A 23476-nucleotide genomic window follows, 5' to 3' on the forward strand; every position below is an offset into this window, starting at 1 on the left:
CAGGAATTCCATTAAAGGTTACAGAACAGGAGAAAAGTCTGATCGAAATCGAATTAAATTTTCTGCGCTCTACGACGCGCAATCGCGCCGCCACGAACTTTTTCCTGGTGAACGCGTTCGCATACCCCAAAGACAGCCTCCCTCAAAGTGGGCAACGATGCAACGCGACCTGTTAATTACCATCGTCCCTCGTAACCCTGACGCGAAACAATGCGGCCCTCCAAGTTGTCCTTTATTGATAGCGGGTCGAGCGACAAAGTTGTTTTTGCCTCTGGCGGCGAAATTAGCGACAGTTCGGTTAAACGAACTCAAATACCGCGCGACGGTATCAAACGGCGAGGAACGCCGGACGTGGGGGCGGAAGTAATTAACGCTGCAAGGGAAATTTTATTAGCTCCCGTGCACGCGTTCTGCGCGACAATTTCCTTGAAAAATTTCCATCGCTACGGAATTTTATGAACAAAAATATTTCTTCTCGTTCATTAGCGATATTCACCCATAAGTTGCATCGTTTTAATCAGCCTGTACATTGCAAAATTTTGTGGAGTGATCTGAGACTGTGGATTTTTCGTTTAATCTGTACGTCTCGATGTCATTAACATTTTTCATATTTTTCTTTATTAAATTTTTGTTAGATTAGATTTAAATTATTTAAAAAATATCTTTTAACGTTGTACCATTCTTTACGATTTCTGTCGTTTAATTATTCGTTTGTTCCTCAGCCTCGTCAAAATTTTTCATTACGCTAAAGTTTATCGGTGTTTAAAATACCACAGGGACGGCGTTGTTCCCACGATAAAACGATTCAACGCGAACGAACGATAATTCACAGTAATAACTCTCCTTTGACCGATGTTTTTATAATATAACAATCCCCGCGCTGGGATTGCAATCAAAAGGTTCAGAAAGTCCATTCTTCCCGGCTTTTCACCGAGTTTATCACGGAACGAGTCGCTCCGTCCCTTTGAAACCATCTTCCAGCGCAAATCGAATGGAGGACCATGTTTCTCAATAAGATACCAGGACGTTCGCCGTTTATTACGCCAAATTCGCGCGTTCTTTATCGCGAGAAATATGAAACGCGATGCAATCGATCATTTTACTCGCAGAATTTTTCTTATCGCAACCGTAAAGCCACATATTGCCCAGTAAATATCAAATTTGTTCAGAGAGGATCGCAAAAATGTCCATTAGCTGCGACATTGAATCAGATAGTCAAAATGTAACAAATTGTAAGCGTGATGATGTTTCATGTTTTAAGTAAGACATAATTGAATTTAAAGTTGACGCTTTTTTTTTATCAAGCTGTGATTCTTGAAGTAAAAAGTGTAACTCGGAGCCAGAGAGAAGTCTCTCGAGGCGATACTGGGACAGCAAGAATTATGTCTTTATCTGACTCGGCTCGATACTTATTGCCTCCGTTATTCTCTTAGGAAAGACGCCCCTTTTCCACTCTGACTAATTGGAACAGCTTTTCCTCCAAGAGACTTCTTCCTGGCTCTGAATAATGATTGTGCTCTCGTTAAGTTGTAGCAAACATATTGTGCTTATTATCTTTTATAATTGTGCACCGATCGGTTGTTTATTTCAATATCGAGAAATAATTTAGAGGAGAGACGAATTCAGTTGTGGCGATAGTAAGCAAAAAATCGAATGAAAAATCTGAGAATGTCCAGCGACATTTGCATTATGTTGCAAATTTCGTTCTACTTAGCTCCAGAAAAGACTCGAGTCGTGCGATTGCGTTTCTAAAACAAACAGACAGAGCGTCACAGATCGCTGTCCAAATCTTCCATTCGAAAGAGTAACAGGTCTTATCTATTCTAAAAGAGGATCGTGAACTTCTGCTATTATATATAGGTTTGTTTACGCTGCTGGAAGAAATTCGCGTACCAGAGGGGAGGTGTTTTTTATATTTTTATGCAGCCAGTGGAAGGCAAGCGGAAAACACGTACGAGCTTGCGCGTCACGTTATATCGCGAGGCTACAGTCGGCGAGTCCCTCGAGAAAACGATCAAAACATGCTGGGAGATTGCGAGCCGCGATGTTATAATTAAAAAATGGAAACTGGCGGGTTGGCGTTGCAAGAACGGGTCGGGAAAAACCGCGAAATTGCCGGAAAGTTTTTCTAAATAAATGCTTTCTGCTGAATATGCGCGAATCCACGTTTCCCTGCTCGAACTTTAAACGAACGCTCGCAGTAATTCGTAGCCGCGAAATAATTCTGTGGATGGAATTGATAATTGATCTCGTTGGTAAAATTGGAGCTTGGATCCTCTGTGAGAATCCTCTCGCGAAGAGGAAGTTATGTTTGCTTAAGGGATGCATGAGTATTTAAAAGAGATCATCGTTCTTCTTCCTCTTTTAAAGAGCTCAAGATTAAGGAAGAACTTAAATTTTTTTAAAATTATCTATCATTTGTTTTTAATATAAAAGTATATATGTTTGCAACACACTTAAGATTCCATCTGGTGATGCAATAATAAGTAGAAGGTATGGTTAAACTTGAGGACAATGTCTGACGGTGACATTTAAAGGGTGCGTATCTCGAACAGAGTCATTGTTCCATGACAAAATACAAGGATTGCGTTATTGAATAGCTCGCTGGAGAATCTTGTTCCTTAAGCTGGATTAGCTTCGTCATCCCCCGTGTCGTATAAATGTCGGAACCACGACAATCAAGCCGCGGAACAGTCTCTTTGGTTATTCAAATTCTTAGTGAAACTAATGACAATGCCTTCGCTCTGGCTGGTACCAGAGATTGAACGAAACTCGGAGATTCCGAGTCGTTTTTCATTAACGCGAAGAATTCAGGCTGAAAGTGCCTTCTGGTTTCTTAGAAGGCGTTCAGATTTGTAGATAATAACGATTCGAGGGAAGAAAACGACCGTGGCTATTGTCGTAACGACGAAGGAAGTAGAAAATTCGAAATTTATTGTATTTCATGTGGCGAACGTTTGAAAATTCGAAGGTCGAGGAATTCGAACGGTCAAAGCCATCTGGAAAAGCGTCCACGTGAAATTACCCGCCCAGTCGGCGCAGTTCGAATCAGAGTTTGAAATTAGGTTAATTTTTAATTAAACACCCCCTGCTGGTGACGTAGAATCAGCGCGAGTCGGCAATGTTATTAGCTGAACTGCGTAATTCGTTATGAGAATCGTCCCCATTGGCAATCGAGAGGAAAGTCGAACGGCATGGGTGTCCATCAGAAAACGGGTCCGCAGAAAACGATCGGAAATAAAGCCGTACGACTGTAATTCGATTTATCGTTCTCCTTCGTCGGCGAAATTAAATCTGATTGACTAATTACGAGCAGCGTGCCCGCGTCTGTAACGTCGTTAGCTTCCTCCAGCAAAGCGCAGGAAGCAAGAATAAGCGAGGCCAGTCGAGGAAAAAATGTTTCTCATTAAAAGCTCGAGCGTTACGGGGACGATTGAGTTTCAATGTAGTCGACGGGGCATCGATTTTCCGGGAGACGCTCGCTAATATGCATTATCGATACCGGTGAAAAGGAAAATTGCATCAAACGAAACCATTTGCGGGGATATCTTCAGCAATACATTTTTAATTATCTGAGGTCTTCCAAATCTGTTTGCTGAATCGATGATATCGCGAAAGGATCGAGGATTATTAACAGCATAAAAATTCGTTTGGGAGATTGCAAATTTTCTCGTGCAAGAATCCATTTCTATTTTCAATCCTAGCGATTCGATATTTCTAACGGAGTTTCAGAGAGGCGAAAATTCGGTGCACATGAGATTGCATCGAACGATTGGTCCACTCTATTGGTTATATTAGTCTATAATAGAAGCTAACACGCGGTCTGACAGTGGCGAGTAGATAAACCAGTATTTGGTCAGACCCTTGGGAAGTAGCGTGTTTGGTTGCGGTCGAACGAAAATGAAACTGCTCATCCCACTGTCTTCACTTTCATTTCCTGTTATTTCTCTTTTTTCGAATCGCCTCACGAATTATCCATTTAGCATAAAACAATCGAATTTCAATCAATTGCACGCATAAAATTGAATAAAAACGATGAGTGATGTTTGAAAGTATTGGCAGTGGATGATTAAAAAGGGGAAACGTCGGAGATCGAGTACGAAATCCGTGTTCTACTTCGTTTCCAAGTGTCTATAGATGAAAGGACGCTTCAATTATCAGAGGTGGCAGAAAGAACCCTCGTTAATTACAGCGACTGTTCCACGGCCGGACACTCGTGCAAGTACTTGCGAACAATCTCGAGTCGCGTAACTTCGTTTTGACGTGCTCGAAATGTTTGAGATGGAACGATAAAGCCGACGTTGGTCGCCGTGGTCGCCTCTGCCGTCACTTGGAAATTAAACGAGTTCAGGGAATCGTCCCTGAACCAGAGAGATGAAACGTTCCACCAGCCGGGAGCAGCCGCATTTTCAAGATCGATCGTTCGTCCCGCGACTGATCTAATTCCGTCGATCGAAATGTAGTCGTTGGAAAAGTTCGTGGATAATGTCGAAGCATCGTGTAAAAAAACGAAACTGGATAACATATCGTTAAACGTGTCCGATTTTGCTGGCGGAATATTGAAACTTTCCATTTTGCTCCGGATTCCATATAGCTTCAAGCATTTCTGTTTAACGCGTATATGTAGTGGCTATAAATGCTGGTGCACCGTTTAGATTCATATATATTAAGTTCCATATCATTTAACACGTTTTGTGACGCGAGGGGCGTATGTGCGAGCAACTTTTAACGTAAACTCCTCAGAAATGAAATTTATTGCTTTATTATATGTGTGTGAACTCTGCAATTTTTACAGTAGCGTGAAGAGCATAATTATCAAGAAAAGTGTGTAGAGTATAGACCAGAAGAAAATTTAATTTAATTGTTCCAAATTTCTGCAATCTCCCATTATTACCACTAATTATCGCTCCAATCCATCAGTGAATCGAGCAGCATTTCTGCAATAAAACTGCAGACTGTCGAGGCTCCCAATTACGAAACACCTCACGCAATTATCACTCGAGTCCACTGATGAACTGAGCAACGTTAAAGCACGAATCGACGAGTGTTATTATGCAACGATCATTAACGACTAATGATCCAGGGCACAGGTGGCTAGTGACGATAAGTACACCTGTCATCGAGACGTGTAATCGCGAAATATCGATCGGACGCGACCAATCTCGTTAAAGCCGCTGCCGCCCGCCGTCCACGTTTCCGGTTGAATTTTTAAATATAAAGCCGAACCGTCAAATCGACGACGGCCAACGGGACGATAATCGAATGGACGTGGCGTTCGAAGCTGCGCGTGCGAAAGTCGATCGTCATCCCTGCGAGTTTCGAATGACATCTCGAAGCGGCTCTAACCACCCTCGCATCTCGAAATACAGTTCGATGCTGCGCGACGCAACCGATTTACCTTCCAAAAGCCTCGTGTGCTCTCAAATCGATGAATCGAGGGGATCGCCTCGAAGTCGCCTGGAATCGCAAATCCCTGTATCGAGTCTGAGTATTAGTTTTTCTCGCAAAGAATTTCTCGCAATGGTTATCGATTAACTTTTTTCTCTAAGATTTATCGTCAGTTATTGGCTCGAGGAATCTTCGTCAAGTTAGATTTTCATTCTAGGAAACTGATCGTTAACCAATAATGATCCTTCGACTCAAGCACTGCATAGCTCCTCGATTGGAAGGTAGATTTTCGCGAACCTTTATTAATAGCTTCGTAAACTATTCTAATAATTACTGACGGTATTAATTAATGAAAAGTAAATTCAATACGGATCCCACGAAACATAGATAACATTATATTCTTCAATTTTCAACGTAGTTCGCATCAAACTATCCTATCAGGACGATGAAAAACGAAACTTTAACGAATGAACGAAATAGAGGCAAAATTGATCGCGTCCAAAGTAATATTAATCCGACAAATTTCTTTATTTCCTGTTACACCAATTTGTCTCGAAACCTCCGATTGTATCTGACAATATTTCAACCTCAAAATCCTGTTTTTTTTTTTTCCTGGATTTTTGTTCCGATCGCGAAAAAAAAGAATTGCGAATTGGATTGGTTTTAGAACCCGCGACATGGACTCTGACCCTTTGACCTTCTCGGTTATATTTCGAAAATAGCCCGTAACACGCCAGCTGCATCTTCGAACGAGCATTTCACGCCATCCGCCACCGCCTTCGCGTTCGCCACACTCGGCGTTCCCCCCTAATGCGCCGGAAGTTCGTTCGCGCCTCCAACACGCGAACTTCATTCATCTACGAAGTAGACGCGGGAATTCCTGTTGCCATTCTGAATAGCTTAACTTGGTGGGAAATACTTGTAGCAACGGGGAATAACGTTTTCTTGCGAAATCAGAGCGACGCTTGGCTTGTTACGTTTGACGATTGGAAAAACAGCATCGAACATTTGTAATAACTCCTCTGTTTTGCGTCCATTTCGACGAAGGTGCTTGCATCTTTTAGAATACAATACTAAATTTAATTTTTCGCTAATGAAAAATGATTCGAGCATTTTCTAATGCTTCGTCGTCAATGTAACTTTAGAAGTTCGTTCAGGATCGACTCCCTCCACGTTCACCAATTTAGATTAAAGAATCACGATATTTGATGTTGTGGTTACTTGAACGAAAATTGGGTATTCGCGAAAGTAGTGATCGTAATCTTCGACAGACACGCTTCGTTGACTGCCTCCAGCCAGGATAAGCTAGGAATATCTGCAAAGAGCATAGTAATGTTTCGCGTGGCGATATCGATTGAAATGCAACGAGCACGCCGGTAAACATTTGATCCCTGGGAGGGAAAGGAGGGCACGGAAAACTATCTGCCTCGCAGAGAAATGGCGATGGATGATATTTAACCATTGTATTCGTGCCTGGGCGTCTGGAAAATTGTATCCGTTCCATTTTCGACAAGTAAGCGCGCTGCGATTAATCGTTGCAGCGCCTTGGCCAAGTTATCGTCGTGGCAAACGGAAAGCTATTTACAGCAGAAATATTCGTTTTATTCTCTTGTTAAAAAAAGAAGTCTGAAATTGTCCTCGTTCCGTCCATTTTCGCTACAATTTCAAATTAAGTAGGTACGTTCTTTGAAGCAGAAATTATCTCCATACAAGGTCGAATAGCTCTTCCTTTTTTGATAAAAATTTTTAACCAGGAAATACGTTCCCTTTAAATTCTCGTGGCTTTGAATTCTCGTTCTAATTTAGAAATTTAAGATCGCGAATTTTTCAAGATAGAACTCATTTCCATGTGGGATGGAATAAATTAATTAAGTAGAATTATCGAAGTAGGTCAAATGGGACGTATCTCGAAATTAAGACCGTTTCCAAATGAAGTACGGTATTAAGGGACCACGTAAATTTTACTTTCGAATGAATGAATTTTTAGCGGGTATATCCTCTCAGCAGGAGTACGAGTAAATCGCGAAAATCACAATGGAAGCGTGCAAGCTGTCTATACATCCATGTACCAACATCGCACACATGAGCAACTTCTTCAATCTTAATTTCAGGAACTCATTTCCTTACCTTGCGAACGTGCAAAGAACACTTGGATGGCATCCAACGCAATCTTGCATGACAGGGCACATAGATAAGAAACATGTTGGAATTTACTGGCGAACGGAAACCCTATGACACGTAACATTCATCCACATTTAATCATCGCAAAATATGAAATATATCAGTCAAATCGAAATGATCACGAGCAACGCCCAAAACCACAGACAAGAATCCCAAGGGGAAGACTTGTAGGGAGGCGAAGATGAGATGATTATCGAGAGAAAAAGAACGAGATTTCCTTCGACTAACTCTGTTATTGAATTCCCAAACGAGAAGGGCGACGTTGCGAAAGATTCATCATATCTCACCCCTGTTTTCTCGTCCCTTGAACCTTTCTTACACCCTTCTGTAACGCGATTAATTCGTACCCTCTTTTATCCGAATCGCGTTAAGTCTATCGAGTTCAATTTATTGCTATATGGGAACAGTGTCGTGAAAAAGTGCTCTTAATTCTTGCTTATACAAAGTGTCCTCTTCCTTAATTTTACTAAAAAAATTATACAAATTCCAAGACCAGAAATTACAAGGAAACATTGTCGATGCATTTCGATGCGAGCTCATCCTGTAATGGCGCATTCTGTCAAGACCTGACACGCTTCACGGGAAGCCAAAGGGATAATGCAGCATCCTGTCACAGCTGGGTAACGAGGAGGGCGATAGTTAACGTGGCAGGATGCTGCTACGCAGATCCTGCGAGCTGAGACACGCGACGCAAGTGAATATCGATCGTAGGCGGGGTAAAGGCTTAGATCGACGAGTTATCCAGGATCACGGTGAATTCCGGATTACAGACGTTGCATCGCCTCGAGACTGGCAATCGATGGGGTGATTCAACTCGACAGGATTCTGCCACACTGCGCAGACGATTTTCATCGTGAAAAATTGACATGGAAAGCGGTGCGCGTCTGCTTCGAGCGGCGATCAGTGCACCGTCTTTCGTGGAAGCTGATTAACCGATTCAGAACCGGTGTTCTACTCGTATAATACCTCGTTGAAGCGGATAATCTGCATGGTTCGATCGAATTGAACGAAAATATTGCTAGCTAGCGATTTAATTGTAAAATTGTAGGAAATAATGCGGTGTATTAACCCAAGATTGATTCATCATACTCAAATTAACTATTAAATAAACGGAAATAGTTGAGAATATTAAGTCCAATGTGGTAAAGGGTATTCGTGTAATATTTGAATTTATTCTATTAGCTCCTTAGCAAGAGCTTTATTAATATAATAGTTGAGAATATCTTTCTTTTAAGAAAGAACTCTGCGGCAGAATCGATGAAATACAATAGAAATATTGTTAAAAGTTATCAGGAGGATTGGAAGTACACAATAAGGATATCAGTGGCGGAACCGATCGCGAACTACTGTCTGGAGTTTAAACTAGCACCAGCTTTCCGGTATAATACTAAAAGCCAAGTTTTTATCCGTTATCTATTAAAAGTTCTCTACCCCTAATACTCCCCCAGGAAGTAAACGAGTTAATTGTTTCTTTTACTTCGGACGATAGTTAAGAAGATTTCATACTTAATCCTGAGAGAAGATTAAAAGAAACTTCTCTCATAGAAATGGAGCCTGACGATGAAGAATGTAGTACCGGAAGTGTTCTTCCTGGACGCGTTTGGTTCCTATCATTAGCGCTCTTTAATCCCCATTAAGAAATTAAATTAAAAATTATCTCGCGCTATCGTAATTCAATCGGGAGTCAGCTGCGCTCGCTCGTAATTCGTTTCTAAAGTGATTAAAAATTAGAGAAGAGAGGAGACGTTTAATCCTCTGCGCGAATATTTCAACGCTTTGTTCCTTCTTCCAAATAGGCTCTGCAAATTCTCTGAAGTGCATTTCAAAATTGCAACTAGCGACAAGTATCGTAGATTAAGTTCCCAGAAAGATTCTAAATATCGAAGCGCTTGTCGAAAGCGAACAATTCGTCTTCGATTGTTAGCCGAGTGCCTCGAAAGTTGAAAGTAACAAGCGAGAGTCGAAACAAAACGAAAGAAGCTTTGAGAGCTGAGAAGAAAATAGGTTGACAAAATTGCAGAGGCAGAATTGAAGCGCAAATCGTTCCGCCAGGCTTAACCTTTAACCGATTAAGCCAGCCAGGTCGTCGACGAAAGTCCTCTTCTTAATCCCTTCCGACACGGTCGCCATCGAAGTTTCTGCCACCATGGCAAGTTATGATCTTCGTCGATCACGCGCGAAACACAAACTCAAGGATCGTCCAACGGCGAACGCAAACAATAGCGATCGATTTCGAAACTATATTAATGCAATGTAAATTACTTTTCCAAGAGAAGATTAGAAACTAGAAACTAAACAATCGAACGATCGTTTGGAAGTGAAAGACTTCTGTTGGATTTTGTAAAATTCCAAACAGCTAGGTGGATTAGTTCGACTCCAATGAATTTATTTCTCAGTGAAACGTGCCTGTGGGACGCAAAATGTGATGGCAACGAAAGTCCCTCGATTCTTCCTGCGCATCAGGTGCAAATAATATTCCCTTCGTGAATGGAGAACGACGCGATCGGCTCTTGAAAAAATCACGCGGCTAGTGAAAAATGACGTCCTCTGCTCGCTGAAAAAGTTCGCGATCTGTTCTGTCATTCGCAGCCGTTAAACGGGAATGAAAAATGATCCGGATCATGAATTATTAATTTATCTATCGGGTAAATGAAGCCAGTTCATCAATCTGAAATTGAAATTACCGTGCGCCATGCACATCGATGATGGTGTCCGCGATGTCCGCGCGTTGGCGAGTTTAATGTAAGTAATTGACATTCGCAGAAACGTATGATCGATTTAAATTCATTGGGTTTCGTTTATTAACGTCGGATAAAATTTATGACGGACGTGTTACAGATTCATGCGACGAGATACGAGAAAAATTTCCAGCATGCCAGTAAAGCGAAATTTAATAAATAATTATTAAAGTAATTTTATTTATTTTTTATTACTCGAGTTTTTCACTTCTCTATTATTTTAATTTCTGACACTCGTAATTATACGAACGGACGGATTTCTCTGCTATTCGTAGATACATTTTTTTCCTTAAATAATTTGCTCTTGCGTAATTAACTTCATTTGTCTAGATAGCTTGCTCGTTAAAGATTTTTCGTGGTCACGAAAAATAGAATATTGTGTAATAAAAGTGAGTTCCTTGTCCGATATTCAACTTAATGGGATGTCCTCGTTATACCCTTTTGAGGAAGAGGAAGTTTTCAGAATGAGATTGCGCGAGTGAGATTGTTAAACCTATAAAACTTATTTCCTCATTTAGATGCATAAAAGAGGAGAACATCCAGCGTCGTGGAATAAAAATATCTGATAGAAATGAGACGTTTGTTAATTTAATTGACGAAGGTAATATGCTACAGAAAATTATCTTGAAATATAATTAAAAACGAAACGAATGATTTCACGTATTCCTAAACTATTAGAATAAAGTTTAAACCTTCGATTCATCGAGAAATCGCTAGACTTTCTCATTTAAATTGAAAAAATTGATCTATCGTTTTATAAATCCATCTATCTCCAACAAAACCGAAAAATTGAATAGTATAATCTGATAAAAGAATCATACAAAACTGAAACCGGTGATACACCAGTCGATTAAAATTGTACAATTCGCGAAACGCGAATAATGTCCCATATATAGACTCGAGCGAAGTTTCGAATGAAATTCACGAGAGCGAGACAGGATTTCCCAGTTTCGTGCGACAAATTTGCGACAAATAAAAAAAAAAGGGTAGAATTAAAAGAAAAAAACGTTCCAATTGACCGTAGCCCGATGACGGTACTATATTTCGTCGAACGCGTTATTCGATCGTCCGTTCGTTTCGTCGCATCGAGAGGGTGAAACCCGGGGGAAGAAGGACGTGAACGTTCCATTTGGTTGAAAATCGTTACCCGCGATTCTCACGCGTACATGTACCAACCGGATAATCAAAAGTGGAATCGCTGCGAATCGATTCGCACGAAGTGCGACTCTTCGTCGCGTTTCTTCTAACAGTCATCGCTGTTCGACGAGAAGAATGAATAAACGCGTTTTCCAAGTTTAGCTGGGGAATTTTGCACGCGTGCAACGTGTCGTTGCATAATAAGGGAAAACAGAAATGTGTAATACATAGAAACGAGCGAGAAGCTCTGATTCTGCTTGCTTCGAACGCGTCCAATGTCTGTCCAATGGTACACCATTCTACTGCACAAACTTATTTTGAAATTGCTTGTAGTTAGGGATTTCTTTCGAGTTTCGCAATTCAATTCGAATAGGTTCAAGAGTTCTGGGTCTCTTGGAAATTTCTAAGAAATTAGTTTAAACGATCGACCCTTAAAAACGCTGTTATTTCTGAAGAAATGTAATTACTTAAAAATGTTTGTTTCTATAGGTTTAATGAATTATTTTTCGTCGAAGAGATGAAAACTGGTTGAACTTAAAGTGGAATGCGTGCGACGCACGTAAAGTCGAGCTGGAGCTTTGTGTAATAAAATTTTTAAGTAATCGTGAGGACAATTTCCACAGGGGCAGCGTTTTCGACGTGGTACAATTAGTGGGACAGTGAAAGGTGAGAGTGTACGACAGAATTACTACCCTGCTAGGTTGAAAAGGGAATCATTTAGACACAAGCCAGAGAAGCTTTAATGGGCTTTCACGAAATACGACCAAGCCTTGCCTTTTGAATATCTCCTGACGTAATTACCTTGGAATTCTTCTGTGGTCGCGTAACGAGTCACTTTTTAAATTAGTTATAACTCGTATTTCAAACGTACTTAAAAATAATTTATTGTCGAAACTAGAGCTGATGGATGTTACATGCCACTTACATTTTTCTTATCATTAAACAATGCATCGTTAATTTTTCGTACAATTTCAACCAACGGCTGATCACAGCAACATGTATCGTCGATTTCACAATTAAGTTAAGTCGATAACGAGTCTCGCGAAGCAATAATTCTATATAAAAGTCTGTGAGATTTTCACGGTATCCCTTTGAAAAGAACCGCAAGCTCGTCCCAGTTTCGAGAACCGTATAGTGCGCTCGTTAGGAAGAGCAACAGGGTTATAAAACTTTGCGCACCCTATTAGGACCGCGAAGTCTATAAATCTAGGTAGCTGGACGCACACTTCCTCGAACAACACGTATCTCTTTTTACTTCCCGTGGAACGTGTCCAACTCGATCAAAGAGGAATGCAACTATCCTTGCAAATAACCAGAGATTGTTGCGTCTGAAAACGAAACGCAGCCAACCAATCTTCGTTTTATTGAGTTTCTCGCAATTAATCGATAGATGAATCCAACGTCGAACGGAGAGTTGCTTTGGTAATTGCGTCAAAAGTGGCATGAATTTTACACTTCCATTTTCATCTCAGTAATCGCTCGATAATCTTAAGATTTCTCAGCCTCCATCTCGATATTAAATACACGATGTCCATCGATCACAAGAGAAGAAATCTCGCGCACTTTTTTGTTTCAGAACTTCCGTGATTAATTAACGACGCGTAACTCCAGATGCGAACAATAACGAATGAAGAACCGTGTTGAATTCGCCATAAAGCGACAAAACCAGCAACGTTCGTTAATCATGGACTGGTAGGTCAACGAGGGTCAGACATCGCGTGTAAATTAAGGAACTCGTTTGTATGCGAGATGATGGCACCCTCCGCGGACGAGCCACCCTCTGTGTAGTCTTATCGATTACACGGCCAGTTTCTTTCGCCTCGTTTCTGAATAATGCAAACGCAACCGACATCCGTAGCTGTACCAAAAATATTCGAGAACGTCGTCACGCGAGATCACGTTAAAAATTGTTCAACGTTGAACCAATCAGTGGGACGCACGACGCGTGCGGGGGTGGTACATCGATTGAGGAGGAAATTGACGCGGCGGAAGTTGCGGTGCGCCTGTTTAAGGGTAGTAAATGAAGACAGCGATAGTACGTCGCTCGATGCGATTAGATTGATTAAAATTTTACCGTCCACATTTCGGTTCCGCCAAAGGGATGAAATACAGTGCCTTTTTACGGCGTCTGAAATTATTTTTACAGTATATAAAGTGGAACAAAAAAGGGAATAAAAGTTCGAGTTCTTTATTCGCCTCGAAACGTCGCGTTCGACCTGCAGAAGAGCTGGAATGACATCTTTGTAGATTAAATTATCTCCGGGGTATAAACTAAAAAGGAGAGGAGATAAAGTATTATTTATCTTCTCATGCGCTCTGGAATTCCACACACGACCTGCAGAAGAGACGGGAGGATAGCTTTTTTATCGCAAAGTTCCTAGAATATTCCCGTGAGATGTTGGTATAAAAAGAAACTAAAAGGAATATTCAATAACGATAATCAAAGTCGGAGACATAAAAATTCGTTATGTCTGTAATACTACATCATAAGTATAAAAGCTTCTTTTCCAAAGGACCGAAGGAAGCTGCTGCGAATGAGAAATCGTCGCAGTTTCGCGTAAATTGCTTCGAACGTCTGGAGTGTTTCAGAAATTACACGGAACAGATTTTATCAATTTAATACGATAATTTTTAAAGCCAAAAAGCGCACGAATTATTCCGATTTACCAGAGAAAGGCGGCGAGCAGAAACGACCGAGTGCGAGGCGTGTAAAATTCAAATTCATCGAACTTTCCTCGTGAAATCGGTTTACTAGAGAAGTACCCCGTTCCCGCGGGAAATACCCTTCGATTTTTATGCCGAATACGTGGCTGCAAGCATCCGCGCTCGAGTGTTTCCGCATTTCCCGTGGCCGTAACGTAATTACAGCCGAGGAGAAAAACCGTCGGTGAATACTGATGCGATTAATTTCGATCGTTGCAGAGAACGCGAGCCGTTGGTGCAGGTTGGACGGAGTTTGGAGCAATTACAGCAATTACAGCCTCTGCCACAACGTACGCGAGCCTGCGATCGAGGGTGGAGCGATCATCTCGACGACCATCTACTTCGTGGGGTACATCATCTCTCTGCTCACGCTCATCATCGCTGTCTCCATTTTTCTTTATTGCAAGTAAGTCAATTACTTCTTTTTCTCCAAACTGCAATTCTGCTTTAATTATCTTCTCAAATGTTTCCGTATTTTGGAGCCAGACTAACTCGAGTTCGTCTCGCGCAAAGTGTCTTCTTTCTTCATTTCATTGGAGAACGATAATGATATGGTTTTATTAAATTATAGATTATTCAATTGCTCGAATTTTTATAAAAATTGATGGTACATATTTGTAGAGATATTTATCAGCAGAAATTATTATCGAGAACATTTCGTCTTCGAATATCATCCGCGAGAACCTTCGTCTCTAAAGAGAATATGGCAACAGGTAGAGAGCTGTACCGTCCACTGTGCGCCAGCGTGGAAATAATTAAGCGACATTATGGTTACGTTATCTGGTTGGGTATTCAGGTCAAAGGGTAACGAGCGGACGGGTCACGAATCCCGGAAATACAGCGTAAACTTCGGATAACGTGCCACTTCGTGCCCTCTTTGCCTCCCGGAAACGGCGAATATTTTATTAACCGTATTCAGGCTTCGGAATTACATACTTCCGAGGCTGATCCATGGTTTCCAGGGGATGTAAATTATTAAAGCCACGGCTTCCGTGAAATTGTTGCTTGCCCGGATGAGGTGTACGCTTTTCCGGGATCCCGATACGTCGCTTCTAACTTCCCTCCCCTCTTGGCTATCGATTACGCGAGTTTAATGGACCAGGACTATTCTTTTGTACTTTTTATTTCTCCTCTTTCGTTCGCGTCGACGTGGATAGGTGATATATCGATGAAGAATGTTCGCCATGAAAGGAACAAGCGTCTTTTGAATCAACGTTCGAGAGAAAAAGGGTGTCCTTTTTTTGGTTTTCTTATTTTGAAGGTTGCATCAAGCAAGTTTGAGTCGTTCGAGTTAATTTTCTGAAATGATACAATTAATTTTTTATTCTCATGTGATATTTGTATCAAGCTTGATTTCGCGAGCACCCACATAAATTATTTTCGAGACCAATTATTCCGATATAAAAAATTAACACAGCAAACGCTCGATACGTTTCACAGCTGGATAATAATTAAATTAATAATTGTACAATTTCATAATTAATTTATCACGCAATCATTTGCTTGCTCGAATAATCTGACGTATAATTATTTCAAAACAACTTTCCAGCTAAATAGAATAATGCGTTATTTGAGTAAACATTTTCCAATCGACATCAATACCTAGTGAATTACTAAAGAAATTAATTAATAATATCAAACTACCTTATCTCTTAATTTTCTTAATTTTTCGAAAATAATTAGAGACAATAATTGCTGGTCGAATCAAAAGAATAGTAAAATGCTTTCACATAGCCATCGTCGACTGAATTAAACGTTTAGTGCCTCGATTAAATTGCTCTAGTAGCTTCCGCTAACACCCACGGAGTCATTTCGTCCTGTCTTTTCGTAATTTCCTAAAATTCCAAACCGTGTACCAACTACCCTTTATAGTTACCAGTAACTGCAATCTGGTACACGTACTAATGGCCAAAAAGTCTCAACGTTAATACGTATCACTGTTACGATTATATCCTGTTGAGCAGATTCTCCGCAATACCGTCTGTTCAATTAGTTCGCACGAGTATATAACGTCCCAAAAATCAACTTTAATTTCTACCAACGCAAAATTACGTGTAAATATATTATAAAATATTGTGCGAAGCTAACTTTATCAACTTTACACGCGAAAATTCCTGCGTAGTAATTTCCTCAGTCTCTACTAAACGTTGCTCCCTTCATCCTCCGTTTCGGTCAGTTTGGTCCAATTAAAAAGCTTTCGCGGTAAAATTAACAAGCTCGAAAAACGCATTTGCGGTGCGTCGCGGGTTCGCGTTATCCAAAGATATTTTATTCATCCCTGGTTCACCGCGACGATTACCCCTTTTGACGAGAGTAGGTCGGAAAGGGGTTAGCCTGCGGCAAAAATTAGCTCTTTATTCACCGACAGGGGCACAAAAGAGCCACCCACTGTCATTATCCTCTCGTCTTGGCCCTCTGTTCGCGTGTCAGGGTGATTTCTTTGGGGCGATTCGAGGGATCGCCATGGGATCGCTTTTGTGCGCTGAAATAAATGTATGTATACCACCAGTGGGTTACCTCGCTGTTCCATGATCTTCCTCAATAATGCATAAATGGCGCTTCCTCGTTCGTCCTTATTCGAACAGTTACTCCCACGCAATCGAGGAAGAAGTCGCGTTGTCGCTTGGTCTAACGCATTTGCAGTTCTCCAATTGGAAAGTTACTTTTAACTATCGATTATATCGCAATCTGCAATCAGTAGTTGGTAATTAAGAATATTAGAGAGAAAGGAAACTATCGTTGAGGGAGAAGAAACGAAGGATCGACCAGGAAACGAGGAAATCATACATTGATATTAATACTTTTAAGCGGAAGGACACGAAATGGAAACGTGAAACGCTAAATTCGTTTCATACGTTCAATTTCGTGTTCTCCATTCGGCCATTACTCGCGCGGATGGGCGAACATCCGTCCAACAATTGATCGCAGTTTTTGCGGACGCGGCGAAACACTGCCGCAGCTGTTGGAAGCTAATGGCTGCTATAAAATGGTTGTTCGAAACGAATTTTTGTGAATCATGCACGATGACGCAAAAGGCTAGAAGGAATTCGCGAGTGAATTTCGTTAGTTGCAGAACGTAATGGCGAGCAGTGTATGTTATGAGTTCGTTTAACTCGAAGGTGCGGAAATCGAGCCACCCCTTTCTATCCTGCGAATTCGTTTCGGCTGATTTTGCGAAGTTTTTAATACGATTTGCCCCTCTGTGCGTGCTTCGAACCGTTCGCGTCTATCTAAAAGCGAATAAAATAATACACGAGTTAATCTCTGCAGAGGTTTTTTTTTTATTAAAAAATTCTGCTGGTCGCGCTCCCGCGATGTTGACGCTTTGGACATATTTTTATCAGCATTTTAAGTAAAAGTTTATTCCCGTGAACGTTGCAGGAATTTTATGCATTTCATTTAATGCTTTCGTCTTTAAAATTGCGCTCCAATCCTTATTTATGAATAGAAATTCTCTTCTAGATTAAAAGAAGCGGTCGACGTCGATCACATTTATTCTTCTCCGAGGCAAATTAAATTCTGCCTGTGGAAGAAATTAAGCATACGTTAATTACTTTAAAATATAGTACAGTAACAAAATGCAGAGACGCAGAGTATCAAAAATATCGTCCTTCTTATCGAATTGTCGTACATAAAAACTGCAGGGAACTCGCAGTGCTTTACTTTATAACTCGCCCAGTAAACCACGAAACCATAAATTCTATTCGGACACAGGAACTGAGGACAAGCTCGAAATATCTACATTTTCCATTGGAACGTGGTCTAAACCGTATAAACGATCGCTGTTGCGGTGTCCCTGTCGGCGTCTGACTAATTCGCCTCTGTTCTACTGGAATTACTCGGCCCCTGTACATGGTCGCGCGACATTCATCCTGAGGATCGAGGGAACAGTTCCCAAACTCGTCGTTCTCGTCTGGATACGCGAGAAATTCTCTTTTCTACGAAACGACCTCGCGATTCGCGATGCTGTTGGATTTATTACAATCGAAAAAGATTATATCGCGCCACTCGACTATCTATCCTTCATTTATGACTTGTGTACCACTGGTCAGTAATTAAATGCCTCTCGAACGAGCCACGTATTTGTCACTCGAACTATCTTGTCCATATTTCTGTCACGTAGCCTGAAGATGTGGTTACGTTCATTTCGAACGGAATTAATCAATCCATGACTCGTTGTACGATGATACTCGATCAAACTGCGGCTGAAATCGATAAACGTCCCGGTTAACAGATTAATAGTGAGTATAAATATTAGACAACGCGACGAACGTGTTCTCGATGAACCACTGAAACTGAGCTGAAATATCATTCGAATCTTGGCATCTGAATTTGAGAAATAAATACAGAAAATTGATTAGAAATAACGGAATAACTGCATCTGGTTTTTCCTTCGTTTTCCTGCTCTCAGCTGGAAACGGACGAGGATAGCAGCTCGTTTAAGCAATAGATCGTATCTTTTACACGGCTTTTGTAGTGGAAGCGTTCCATTCAGGATGAAAATAAATACCATAGGACCTGAATGGCGTCCGTAGCGAAAGGAACAGCGATTTCTGGGATACTGTTTCCAGAGCGTTCTCTGCGATCTGAACGGCAGCGCGCGAATAAAATGAAGAATTTTTTTTTTCTCCAGCGTATCGAGCACACGCTCGTTTTCAAAGGCACTGGGCACGATGAATGCCATTAACGTAATGCAAGCTTCCGTTCTGGTTACCAGGACGAAAAGCGATTCTCGCAGCGTCGGCAAAATAATATCGTTACTTCGAAACGTTGCACACGGTATTGTATATTAACGAAGCCCCAGGAGAACTTTAGTAATTTTATCGTAAAACGTTCGCAGTTCGTATATAATATTAGCAACGACAGTGCAATTACCCCGTTTCAGTGTACAGGGTGATTCACTACTCGTGTGACAAATTTTTACAGCTAATACTATTAGAGTTAATAGAGTTAATAAGAAATGATAGAATAAATACCGCGAAAAAATTTGTCACACGAGTAGCGAATCACCCTATATATTTAATTATGCGTGTTTAATGAGAAATTCTTGCTTTGACAAGCAGAAATCGATTTTGCAGGTAGGAAAAGTGCGATTAAAAAAATTTTAATCAACGCTGGAATTAATCAGAGAGGATCTCCGTCAGGTTTACCTTGGCAACCCTTGTTAAATGGCCGAGAATGGAATTTAAATGAAAAATGAACGGGAAAACGCGATGAAAATATCACTTGTTAATATAATTATCATTTGGGTTTATTTTAGGTGGAATTTTTGTAACGTTTGGTTATTTTGAACCTTCTTTACTTTTTAATAATTGATAAATGGTAATACCTTTAAGGAGTAATTGAAGTACTGCTTCTATTACACTGGTTATATGGCGCTTCTGACTACGGACTGTCCATTTTCCCTTACATTTTATGCTTCTTGGTTTTGCGCATTATTCCTCCATCACATTTTGCATTATTACACGAATGCATCTGACGTACACATAAAACAATATTCTCTCGAAATGTCACGTTATTTTATATCCATAAAACGAGATATTAATATGCTTTATGAAATAGAATCGATACTAACGATGAAACAAATCTTTTTGTTAATTATTATTTAATTTCGCATCCACTACTTTGATCACTAACGATAACAACTATATATTTAAAAACTACCATGCGATACGACACAATTTAATCCTTTAAGTCCTTTTTTGAATTTTTTACAGGGAACTGAGATGCATCAGAAACAACATACACACGAACCTGATGTTTACCTACATCCTCGCAGATCTGATGTGGATTCTGAACAACGTGATGCAGGTATTTTAAAAATAAAATTCTGCTGAAGCTTCCCCCTTCGACTGTCGCGGAGGACTCTCTCGGTTTCGCGCGTAGAAATCTTTTTGTTCTCGAGGGCGAATGAAAACCAAAGGTTCTTTGTGCGCCATCGAGTTCATGGTTTCCTTTAGATCGAAGGCGTTCGTTCTAAACGCCGGGAATAAAAGCTTCGCCACTTGTTGCTGAAACATTAAATTATAATGGCCCTTTGGAAAGGGTAACGCGTTTGAAGTCCCTCGTGAAACTCGAAAGAAGGAAATTTATTTTCGCGCGCGCTACGACGTACAATTTTTAACAGACGTATCACCTGTTCCCGTGTTAATTTCATTACTTCTCTGTCTAATTAAAACAATTAATATTATTCAAATGCACCGTAGACCGAGGCAGTGGACGAGGAGAAATTTTTAACGCGCTCAGACTCCGACAAACAAGCGAGATTGAAGTAATTCACGGAACGCGATGAATTTATAATTAGCGAACGGCGCACGAAACGAAACTGGACGTCAATTTTCTATATCTCCATCCAATTAATTATGCTTGCGCAGCTTACACAGAGGGATTATTCGAAACACGACGGACGGTAATTCAAAGATAAGTCAAATATACGTAGCAAACGAACGTTACATTGTTAAATGTAACATTTTTCATGAAAATACTTTCAGAAAAGATCCTCAACTCGTAAAGCGTCCTTCCAACTGTGTCTGCACGGGAAAGTGCGATTAAAAATTCCTTACGCGCAACCAGATCTTTATTTTACACCTGTTAAACGCTAAAATAAACGCTGCAACGCGAAGAACATCGAAGAACATCGCTGAGCTAAAATTCGAAAATATCGCGATCTCCAAATGAAGCTAATTACCGTGGCAAATTAATCTAAAGAGCAATCTTTTACGCGATACGTATTCGTTCACTGATTGCAAAATCCGTAACAGCCACTAACGAGCCAGTGGTAAAGGAAAATTAATTACGATCGCGGTGTGGTCGATGCATGTTTGATTTTTTCAATAATCAAAAGGCCAACAAAGAACGCAATTGTGTTGCGATTGGACCCACCTCATTGAAATTTGGTCACATAGTCACTTTTATTAATTACAGCGTATCCTTTGGCCATTCTTCTCGCTCATGCTCATTCAATTAATTACTCTTCATAATTTACAAGTATAGCATCGACTATTCGAAAGGATCTTCCAGTTCTTCTTAACAAAAATTTCCTTCTTCCTTTTCTTCGAAAGAAAAAGCGATTTTCTTCTCTTTTTTTATAAAGGAAAACCAGAACTTTCCTGGCTTTTCTTTCGAAAGTATTCCTTCTTCGTTCTTCTCTTGAAGACGAGGGGGTGCTCTTGACACTTCCTTCTATCGATTCTTCTTGAGGAAATTCTAATTGTCTTCTCCATCACCTTCGATCTCCCATCTTTCTCTCCTTCTCGATTTCAATTTATTTATTTCTTTACGAGCCAATGCATTTATCTACTTCGATCAGCAACCATTTAGACACATTTTGTATAATTAAGTTTAGTAATAAAAATCATTTTTTATAAACGTCTGTAAATAGAGATTCGTCTCTTCTTCTTTATAAAAAAAAAATAGTTAAAGTACCTGTAACGATTTGAAAGTACAAAAATCAGATGTAATCGCACAGTTTCCACTATTTTCTGCAATCTTTCTTGATTATTCTGCATTAGAACATAACGTTCTGTAGGGGAAAATGACGCTCCGTTAGTAAATGTAAGGTTTTCAAGATAGACTCGTTTGTAGACGAAAGCGGTTCCACGTGCTATATAGAGATAAGAATTTTCATTAGAGAGGACCGAAATTTGCACGGGTATAGCGCGCAGCTACCTCAAGTTTTTGCATAAATGCAAAACGAACGACTGTACGTGTCCATGGGACCGTCGAATGTTAGTTCATCACGATTCATACGCTGTGAACGGATTTTTCATCCGAGTAATTATTTTCCAGGTCTCCATGCAACCGGACGTACCAACCTGCGTCGTTTTCCTGGTCCTCCTCAATTATTTCCAATTGACCAATTACTTCTGGATGTTCGTGGAAGGTAATCAGACTGAATTCCTTAATGTTCTGCACTGTAACTCGCAGCTGCTTGAATAATTGTAATATTACGTGTAGAATTCCTCTAATCTTTCTTTTTTTTGCAACATGTGGCAGTATATATATGTACTGTATATTTGTTTTAGGCTTATATCTGTTCCTGCTGGTCGTGAAGACTTTCACAGGCGATAATATCAAGTTGAGGCTGTGCCTCATTATAGGCTGGGGTAAAGTTTCATAATATCCTCTTTATCCCTCGTCTTTGGCCCTGCAACCACCCTTGCTTCAGCTCCAACTCAATCGTGTTCTTCCCTTCTTTTGAGAAAAAAGAAAGCTTCTTAATTCCGACAAAAGTATGAAGATGTTATCGATGCATACATTTTCTCATCTTCTTCATTCTCTTCTTTTATCGAAGAACTTTTATTTCATAAAAGCGTTATTTTCTTCTTGAAATTGGTAAATACTGTTAACTTTCGAGGAATCGATTCGGGAATTGAATCAATAATGCCTCGTGAATCACAGGAACGTTTAAATAGATTCTGTAATTAAAGCTAACAAATGGTACCTTGAAAGCGTTGCGTTATTCGTACCTGGTGTGCATTGTTCGGAGTGTTTGGAGTAATTTCATTCGAATTTGAAGCATTGCTGCAATTATCCTCTTTGTGCGCGAATAAATGATTAAATTTCCAATTGACACGACGCGTGCTTGAACGTGATAGCATCGTTCGCTCTAAATTTTGTAGACACCTGTTGGATAATCACGTTCTAGATTAATTGAAATTTCATACGATTCTTTCTCTGGACTGCGTAACACGAACACAAGTAAAACGTTCCAAACCCGTTACGTATGCCATGAACTGCGTGTTGCAGGGGCCTATTGCTTAATTAAAATTTTAAATTATCTAGAAACGGAAATTTTTAATTGAACTTCAAATATCGTACGTTAATCTAGCGATTTGAGTAGAATTTCTAATCTAAATTTGCCATGCGTACACTCAGAATTATCTCACAGAGGTACCTGTTGGCAAATGAAATTTTGAATAATACAAAACTTGGCGTGTTGCACCTTTTATTTCTGCAGAACTATGAAATTCGCTAGGCCAAATAAGATTTTTTTAATTGAATTTTAAATAATGGTGATTAAAACCCAGTGATTCAAATGGAACTTTGAATTCCGGTTTGTTAAGTACACAGAGGGAATTGCATAGGCAGGAGTATATGTACGCATAGTATAATGCATGAAACAACTCGACTGAATTCTGTGCTGTAAATAATGTTGATCTAATTCTAGGTGTACCGGTTCTTTTCATTACCATGTGGGCTATTGCAAAGGCGGTGGACGAAAGCATTATGACTCAACCGAACCAGGTAAAAAAATCGAATGCAATAAATATTACACATTCAAATAGATTAGGAATACAAAATGTGAATAGTTTTGAACGTATAATTGG

At 40.1% G+C, this 23476-nt stretch overlaps 1 protein-coding gene across 4 annotated transcripts in view; it reads left to right on the plus strand.

Annotated features, from left to right (window-relative positions):
* Positions 1–23476, plus strand: part of Dh44-r1 (Diuretic hormone 44 receptor 1) — a 48737-nt gene that overhangs the window by 19583 nt on the left and 5678 nt on the right. For all 4 annotated transcript variants that reach the window (XM_076899371.1, XM_076899372.1, XM_076899374.1 and 1 more), the window contains exons 2-6: positions 14367–14553; positions 19865–19958; positions 21936–22029; positions 22172–22252; positions 23317–23393. In XM_076899371.1, the coding sequence (XP_076755486.1) occupies positions 14367–14553; positions 19865–19958; positions 21936–22029; positions 22172–22252; positions 23317–23393 (533 nt within the window). The remainder of the gene's footprint in view (positions 1–14366; positions 14554–19864; positions 19959–21935; positions 22030–22171; positions 22253–23316; positions 23394–23476) is intronic.

Source organism: Xylocopa sonorina, chromosome 8, assembly GCF_050948175.1.
Source record: "Xylocopa sonorina isolate GNS202 chromosome 8, iyXylSono1_principal, whole genome shotgun sequence".
NCBI classification, from domain to species: Eukaryota; Metazoa; Arthropoda; class Insecta; order Hymenoptera; family Apidae; genus Xylocopa; species Xylocopa sonorina.